Source organism: Echinococcus granulosus (genome assembly GCF_000524195.1).
Source record: "Echinococcus granulosus chromosome Unknown EG_S00022, whole genome shotgun sequence".
Classification (NCBI taxonomy): domain Eukaryota; kingdom Metazoa; phylum Platyhelminthes; class Cestoda; order Cyclophyllidea; family Taeniidae; genus Echinococcus; species Echinococcus granulosus.
In genome coordinates, this window is record NW_020170402.1 from 508,913 (window position 1) to 518,395 (window position 9,483).

At 42.5% G+C, this 9,483-nt stretch overlaps 1 protein-coding gene across 1 annotated transcript; it reads left to right on the forward strand. All coding sequences in view use genetic code 11, as the record gives it.

The window, feature by feature from the left end:
- Nucleotides 1-7,844: 7,844 nt before the first annotated feature.
- On the forward strand, nucleotides 7,845-8,903 carry EGR_03908 (Interferon regulatory factor 2-binding protein 2-A; the record flags this gene model as incomplete). Its single annotated transcript, XM_024493157.1, has 1 exon — nucleotides 7,845-8,903. One exon carries the CDS (start codon nucleotides 7,845-7,847, stop codon nucleotides 8,901-8,903), a length of 1,059 nt encoding a protein of 352 aa, XP_024352429.1.
- Between the last annotated feature and the right edge of the window lie 580 nt (nucleotides 8,904-9,483).

Consider the following 9,483-nt stretch of genomic DNA (forward strand, 5'->3'; position numbering starts at 1 on the left):
AGATCCCTTCGGTCTCTCATCTGCATAGTGCTGGATCCATTCTTCGAAGAGACAGTCACAGCTGGTCAATGAGTAGGAAGATAGTTCCACTCTTACAAGACTCTACACCACAGAACAACGCCTAATTTCTCAAAATGGGAATCTTTACATGTGAGAAGGTGTCATACTGCACTTCGAGAAGCGGCAGGACAGAGAAATGCCGTCTCCTCTCCATTTCTTTCCTCATCTTCATCCGAGCCCTCGTTCCCAATCGTATTGTCTCTAATCCCCTGATGGAACACTTACACGTCACCAGTGTTGGACATCACCTCCTCCTACCATCAGCATTTGATCATCACATTATCAAGCCCAAAGTAGAGTCAATAGTTGGAAAGCAGAAGTGAGGTCAAAATGAAAGTGATTGGTTCTGCATAATGTCTGGGTTTCCAGAGACAAACTGCTTCTGGTAAAGGTGGTATTGATAACAGTGGTATCTCGTTTGGAGGGAAAGTTAGGTTGCACTGATGATTATGGCACCGAATAGCATATATAAAGAAGCTTTCTCTAGTTACATTCTTTTCCTTTAAAAAGAATGAACAACCTTTTCGGATGGTCTTATACAATGAGAGGAGTAGTTATTTCATGCAATAATCACCATCCGAGATGACCATGCCTTAAACAAACAAACTTTTTAGGATGAATAAATCAAATGAGAGAAGCATTCTAAGCTTATAAATCCCCAATTTTTCAGCATCACAGAAGTCTGCGATAATGGGGGCACCAAAACTGACCAATAAAATGGACGGCTCTACTTCTTGCACATTGCGAATTTCGCTTCCAAGACGCGTTTTCACCTCTTCTAAGGGCAGTAAACTGCTTGATTTGAATTAGTGCGATAGTGTCTGCGCTGACGGTTAGCATAAGAAATGCATTATGAGTTGTCGGATCGGCAGCTACATTTGATGGTATACTATCGGTTAGTTAGGGAATACTTCCACACATCAGCGTGAGAGCTTAGATACTTTGGGCATGAGCCAGGGCGAATGGGGTATATAAGGGGTAGATTTTATGTTTGGCCACTGCAAAAGCAATTAGGCTGATTGCTTCATCCAGTTCGCCAGGGTAATTGTGTCGCTCAGTAATGAAGGAAGTTAAATCGACCACTGAGGTTTGGTCCGGCATGACGGCAAATGAAAAACAGCACAATCAGTTGATTTTGAGCTTATGTAGAGGAAAGGTGGACTTTGACAACCCCTAATTTATTTTGGCCTTGTTTAAACTATTACATACAAAACCGAGGAGGTAAATGCAACGTGAGATAATAGCTTTTTGAGGAAATGTTCTATTTATTTTCTTTGGTTTAAATATAAGAAAATGGCAAAAAGTGTTTCCACTGCCATATCACCGACTTTCAGGTTTCGCACAAAAAATTTCCATCACTTGTGTCGATTTTTGAGGTCATGCATGGTACAAGAGTCATGTCCCACCCTTCCACTTTTCCTACTAGATCTCAGAAGGTGGCTTTAAAGTCAGGGTTTAAAAAACTACCTTAGAGGGAGGCCTGTTGTGTTTTGGCAAGACTAGTCGCCCTTGCATAGCCTCCGAGAGAGAGAGATGATATGATACTTCCTAATATTTTGTTTACTGGCTGACTTGATTAAAATTCCCTGGAATCCTACGCTGAATACATAGCTAGGACGGCCACCAACGAGAATTCTAAAGGTAAACAAGATCGACGTCTTTGATTATGAATGCAAGTTTAGGAATTACAAAACCATTTATGGGGCGTAATCATTATTGAAATGTATACATGAGGTATCGTATAGGGATAGTAAATCCTCATCACTACTTTACAACGGATGCAATTTAACGGTGAGATATTTCCAGAAAATTAGATTAGAATGTTGGATTTGGTAAGTAATGCGGTCCAAAACAGCAGAGCATTTATAACACTTGTTAAGGGAAACCTCCTTATTGAGTCCGCATTGTTTAGAAAAATCCAAGAAATTGACTTTAATAGTACCAAATCCTAAAATTATACTGAAAATGGACAAATAAATAAGTCAAAAATAATGTGTTCCACAATTTAGTGGAATAGCATCTGACAATTCTGTGTTATCTTATTACTGAATGGAATCCAGTAGAATAGCGCGCATCCTGAAAAGAACATTCAAACAAAATTCTACCAGAAAAAAATAAGCGAGTCATTTGACAGGATAACTTTTTAACCCATGCTGTCGCATACAAATTCAAAAATAACTTTAAATTTCCCATTTGGATGTGAAGGTGTTACTTATGTTTTCAAATGTACCACTTAAGAAATCATGAATGTAGAATTATCATATGTCAAAGAAAATATCAGATTTTAGTGCTTAACGCCTGCTGTACGCATCGGATAAATTTTGAATTTATAAGTGTATGCAGAATTGTATATTTTTACGTCGCTACAATGTTTCCCTATTTTACTGCGTTTTCGTTGGGCCACAGGGTGGTCAGCTCGACTAACTCCGCGAATCCGTTGGCGCTGCTCGCTCCCTGCAAGTGCGAGTAAGTTCCACTTCCCAATAGTGCGGCGCCTCTCTTTCTCCTAGATGTCGTGATGAGCCAAACCGGGGTGATAACTCGTTATTAAATGGAGAAGTTTAGACTACAGAGAGAAAAAGGCTCAGGGATTTAATTGTAAATTAAAACGGCGCAACACCGCACGCCAACATGAAGATAGCGGACCTATCAGGAGGGAATATCTAGTATCCACGCCTTAAAGCAGATGCGAAATCTAACCCACGAAACCCATTAAGAGATTAACAATATGGCAATAAGCAACTTCAACTTTAAAGTAAATCAAGTCGTTCTTGAAGTCGTGAGAGGTCGTCATGTCGTGGCGGAAAGTGTATTATTGACCTACGGTACAGTTAAGGCTACTAGCATGACCTAGACGTCACGCTACCAAGTAAAAATGCAACGGCGGAGATTTAAGCGCCCACGTAACCAAATGCAGTGTGAAATAGCTGGTACTGCTCTAGCTCCTTAGGGTTTTTAATCTACTGGTTAGAGACGGGGACTACCAGTACTGTAGTAACAAGTTTACAGATTGTTTTCGACCCAATTTCTTTATTTATACTCTCTTTAAGTTAGTAAAACTGCTTCTAGTGCAACATGAAAGTACACCTTGTTGATTCAAGGAGAATACGCGCTGAAATGTGGCGGTATTTATTCTACGATTAAAAGCAATACTTCTTGTGCTAAATGAAATGAAAAAATTCAGTCAGTCAGCCCTTAGAGTCCCTTTCCTAGATAATATTATTAGTTCCCCCAATAAAGAAATTAAAAGAGTAAATACGTCTCGTTAATAAATTTTTGCTTTGAACAGTTATTGAAAAAAATAAACCACTTTGTGTTGGTGATGCAGGGAACAAAACCCCAAACGCATGCCATAAAGGCATGATATAGAAGGTGTTTAAAAGTTTTTGCTTACGATTTCACAAATATATGGATGAAATAAGTTTATTTAGTCCGATTTCGAAGGGCTTCGGTGTGTTGTCTCTTGGCCGTTGATGCAAAAGTGCCTTTCCTGATTATTAACAAGCAAAAAATTGCTCTCACTTCCCTTCAAATGCTAAAACACCAACGTAACCAATAAACTACTGAATAGGCGGCCGGATGATTGAGTGGGTGGATGAATAAAAAATTGCGTGGGTGAATTATCGGTGAAGAAACGGATAGATGAACAGGCAACTGAGTGCTTGAATAAATAAAGGAATAAATCGAGTCTTCCTTAAGGCCGCAGGAATTCACAGCAGCATGGCAGAAAATGACTGAGAGGCTACTGGCCTGCTCCCGAGCGGAGGCACCAGCTGTCTGGCCTTAAGCATTCACGTAACAAAGCGCAGAGTTAAGCAAGCTGTCAAAGCATTACAGGGTAAATGGATACAAATGAGAGAATGGGTGCATAAGCGAACCCCGAGCAGATGAATGTAAAACAGAGATGCATCTACAAACGAGCAACCTTGGAAAGTATATCCCCACCCCTCCAAAATACTATTGATGGCAATTAAATAAAATATTTTTGCTTCTTTGGACGCTTTCACAACAGCAAGGCCCAATGCAAATGAGCGAATGAGTAAATAATTCATTCGCACTTAATGGTCCTCCCGAACTCAACGCTCGTCTCTTCTTCCTCCATTTCGTCACCATGGCGACACCCGAGTTTAGAGGTCTTGCCGTGGCCTCTGTTGCATTGCACGCGAGACGGGAGAGGGGATTTGCGCGACTGATTTTTACCTTTGGAAGTAGAAGTTGGAGGAGGTGATACTACTAATCTCTCCTCTTGCATTTACCCTAGTCCTCTGGCTTAACCTCATATCGCGCTTGAAAGTGAGACAGGGCAAGCAGATGCCCCCTTACCCCACTTCTATTCTTATCTTTATTCCCGCCCTCGCTTTCCCCATTCTCCTGACGATACTCCCAAACGCCACAAATGATGAACATCACCTCTACCTGCCATGAGCATTTGGCCACCACATCATGCTTAAAGTAGAGTTGATGGTTGGAAAGTAGAGGTAGTGTAGAAATGGAGATAGCTAGTATTGAATCTTGTCTAGATTTCCAGAGACAGAGGGACTCTGGTTAAAGTGGTATCGGCAGCAGCTGTAATCTTGCTTAGAGGGGATGATGGACTTTAATGTCGACTGTCTCAACATGTTTTTGATAGTATATCCGACCTTATTTTTTATGCTAAATTGTGAACCGAGTGGGAATTAGCAAAGCAGATATTTTAAGCCATTATGCTATGCCATAATATTACTTAAGTCTGTAATTCTATGCCATCAATTAACTAAATATTACTCTAAAATAAGATATTTAAAATCAGGTTAAAAACAACTCAAAAGTTTTCATTTTGAGTTCACCTCACATTCTAAGGCCACAGACCTCGCCAATTTGGGGTGTGCTAGAGCGAGCTAGAGAGGTGACGTTGACATCTACGCAGTTTCTGTGAGGACACGCAACTCTCAATTGTCTATTACTCATCTCCAGCCCAATCTGATAACTTCGCAAATCCTCCTCCACTATTGTGCGTCTAAAGGAGAAGGAAAAGGAGAGCATCCAATTAGCTAAATTGTTGTTGGCAGGTGAGAAGTGAGGTCATCGCAGACAAAATAATGTTGAGGAAATTCCTTACCCCCAGTCTCTTGAAGGGAGATAAGATGTTGACCCAGCATATCGCATTGTGGGGTATCCAGCGGTAACTTAAGTGTTTCTAAGACAAGTTTTCTTGTGACATGTATTTAAGGAGAAGAAGGTTTCGAATTGGACTATCTGGTGCCCTAAAGTGCAAAGAATTCGCGCTTCAATTACTAGATTTTTGCCAGAACGCTTTTCATTTACAAACAACCTATCGAAGTGTCAAAATGCTTGTAGGTTTCATATTTGACAAACCACGATTATGAGTGCGCTGTTTTCGATGTTTGTGCTTCGTTGTTCTAGAAGTCTCCATTAGCTACCTTCAAACAATTCATTTAAATTTCGCGTTCTAACTGATTTTCCCCTAAATGGACGATAACAAGAGGTGAAACGGTACAAGGTCAAGGTCGCTCAACAAGGCATAAAAACGCAGGAATGGTGACCTTTAGTGTGCGCACGCCCCGCTCCAAATGCATTTGGGTTGTTGAAGCATTCTACGGTGCTCTCACCAATACAGCGCCAGATTAGCCCTGAGGACTCGACTAAGCGTGAGTCTGGAAGCGCTGAGGGCGGACGGGAGGCCGGTCGTGTAGGTGAAATGGGCAGAACCCCGACATTCCCATCGTGGGGCAATCAATTTGGAGGACCGAATGATATTTCGGGTCAAATCTGGTGTTAAAGTAGTACAGCTGCATCCTTGGGAATAACTCAAACAGCAAACTTTGAAGATGTGCCGAAATTTAAGCCATTTGGTGAGTTATTCAAGTCCAAAATGCCTAAGAATATTACTTACAGGCTGAGCATTGGCATTTCAGCCAAAGGGATGCTGCCGCGAGGGGCGGTGGAATGTGAGTGATAGCAGCGCAGACTAGGGCTGGCGGAAGATTTCAAAACGCCTCCTCGGTGGGGCGTTTTACGCCAGAAACTACACGCCACAGCGCAATATTTAATGCTATCACGCACAACTACTCTCAAAAGGCAAGAAACGAAAAGGGAAGGGCAAACTTGCGGCACGATGCAACGCGCCACGAAATTGATTGGACCGATTGATTTATATGTACAATCGAGCCTTCAAAGGCTGCTTCCTGCGAGAACGAACGAGCACAAGTGCGTGTAATTTTAAATGAAATTTATGATCGGCCTCTCTCACTCTCTCCCCCTTCAAAACATGCATGCATGCAACCGAGCAACCAGCCAGGAGGACACGGAATCACGCAAAAAACGGGCACAAAGTGTGTGTAAACTAGAGTGGCGGCTCACCCAACTTCCACTCTCAGAAGCTTGTTCTCCTCCCATTATCACACTTTAAGTGAAATTCAACGCGCGTTATTCGCCCATGAAAGCTGGGTCTTCTAGTGTCCCAATTTCAAAGAATAAATGAGGCACAGTTGAATTCCTTCTATCACACTTTCTTGTTAATATCCATTCATTTCATTCATGAAAATCCGCATGTTTTCTTAAGCATGTTTTAGGATCGATTCCTTGCTTGGAGAAGGACTTATATACCATACAGTAGTATTTGTTAGCAAAGACTTCACCTACAAAAAACCTACCTTTCTTGCACCATAAAATATTGTCATTGCTATAGTTTTTGACTTCTGTGTTCGACGAAACCCTAGAACTATTCTAGGACTTAAGTTTTCATAAGCATCCCAATAACAAATGTACAGGAAGGCTGGAAAATTGTGACCATTGAGCTATGCTACCGGAAGAATAGCGAAAACGCGGGAGACCAAACGGGCCCGTGCAGCTTTAACTATCAAAAGATCCTATCCACCCCGTGACTGTTGAATTTTCAAGGCATGCATGGGGATTCATTTCAAAATCCTTGAAAATTCCTGCGAGGTGCATTAATTCGAAGACTAGGCAACCTACAACCACTTCAATAGAACCGCCACCAAAGAAGAACACGGTGCGACCAAGCCTTTCTGGGAAAAAAGAATGAGCACCCTGGGTGTCACGGAATGCTGAGGGCTATTTTGCATTCATCTTCTTATACTTGCTTTTGATGTTTACGATTATGAAGATGCCAACGGTGGTTAGGCATTAGAGCTTGCGGTAAGCCTCTTCCTCCACTCCCTACTCCATCGTCGCAATGACTGCAAGTCACGCAATAGAGGTTGCGTGTCAGACATACACAGGAGGTGAGAGATAGAGACTCGGTCTTTTTCTCGCCCCTTTAAATATCATCATCTTCACTATAAACCCAACACTTTACCTTCATTAACAACAACTCCAAAAAATTACCAAGTGTTAAACATGGCGGTATATTACCTTAAGGAAGAGATTATCTTCATCCGGAATTACTTCTTCCTAGGTTAAGGAATACTGTCTCATACCAGCTCCAGGACACCAAGACAGGAACAAAAAGAAATTCACCGTGATGGAAAACCAATCACCATCTTAATAGCCGATATTAAGTTTTATACCTAATCGAAAAAATGGGCAAATATACTACCAAACAACTTGAAAATAAAACAATTCCAATTTGCAAGAACTTAGTGATCAAACTGAAACCAGTTTTACAAAAAAAATAATTTAAACGTCAGCCGTAAGTGAACCCGAGCAGTATTGACTAACCAATCAGGCGAAGCAGACCAGACAGCCAATCTAAAGAGTGGAAGCACTTGCGACCACTCTGCAGCCACCATCTCGAGTCATTTGCTTCGCAATCCGCCCAACTGATGACAGGGGAAAGACAACCATCCTCGACCGCATTGCTGAAAGTGGAAAACCAGATTCGTATTTACTGCTTTCTCTGTGAACTACCACGAAGCCCCTGGGCACTTGTCTTCGATTTCTCCGTCCCTGTCTGTCGAGGCTGCGTAAACTATGAGGGTGCTGATCGAATTGAACAGGTCATTCGATGGGTGGGAGCACAAAAACATGCTCTTTTACGAAGCGAAGAAAAGTCAAAGGGCATGAAGGCCCAACCTTTTCTGTCAAACCATTATCCAGCTATTATTGCGCTCTATATGGAGGCTATGAGATTTCTACAACAAAATCAGATTAATAACAACCATCAGCAGAGACAACAACAAAAGCGCAATAATCAGCGAGAGTTCAAATTTCCTGCTCCAGTTCGATCAATAGGTCAGTCTTCATTAAGGTCAGCATTATGTGTGGGTCTTTCCCACGACACTACCTGCTCCGTCCGAGATCGGCTCTTTTTCGAGTACCCTGCGGCTTCAGGCAAGCTGATAAGAGGTGTGTCCAAGTTGCTGGAGAGGATGGATGCAACGGAAGCGGAGATGGAGATCGAGGCTCAACGGGGATGTTGGTGCAAGCTAGAAGAAGCGGTATCGTACCTCCAAGACGAGTGGATTCAAGCCCATTGTTTAACTTGCGGTACCGCGTTGGAAGGAAGCCATTTCGTCCAATGTCCGGTGCGTTCGCAGCACCGATTTTGTTTTGCCTGTGCCAAGGCTGCTTTATTGGGTGCAGAGGAGAAAAACAATAGAAAGGAGGAGAAAACGAAGGAAAAACGTAGACTCTTCCATTGCCCTAGTGGAGAGATGTGTGCACTACCGGAGAGCCCCGGTGTCCCATGGAGCTTTGTGGAATCGGAGATCGCAGTGATTCTAGGGAGTGCTGGAGTGAGCGCTAGTTGTGGCAGTGTTGGCAGGAGGCGTCATGCAACAATGTTGCTGAATTTGAAGCAGCATCAGCATCAGTCACGGAGACAAACTTCGGGAGCAAAGCTGAGAAGGATTGAATCACCCAATGCGCCGGCGATTGCGTGATTGACTTGGGCCTATGCAATGTATATTTTGACAGACATCTTAAAAATACCTCTTTTTTCACCCTATCTGAGAAACGTTTTTTAATGATAGAGTAACATGCTTGCTATCGGCGTCACATGTAAGCGACGCCCCGATCTTCTTGTCTGGGCTCCTAGGTCAAAAATGCAAGATATTTAAGCGAAGAGAAACAAACTGGAGAGGAGAGAACAGGAGAGGATTTGACACTCCATAAGACCATTAAAAAGTTTACTCGTAGTAATTAATCAGCTTGTGAGGCCCTGGTAAGGAAGGCAAGTACTTAACGTCATGGTTTCTCCAATTTACACGGTTCTGAACCCATCTTCGTGCCATAGCTTCTGGTCAACTAGTCCTATTCCATACAATAACAAGATTTTTCTCCACACTAGTACGTGACTTACCACATCTTCGGGAAAGTTTTGAGGAACTACAAGCACCAGGCAAATCACAGCGCCTGGAAAAGGTGCATTCACGGAAACCGTTGTAAGACGCAAGGTCTACAAAACTTGAACGACCTCCAGAGGGATCGTTTGTTGAGGTACTTACCCAGTAGGCAGAATAC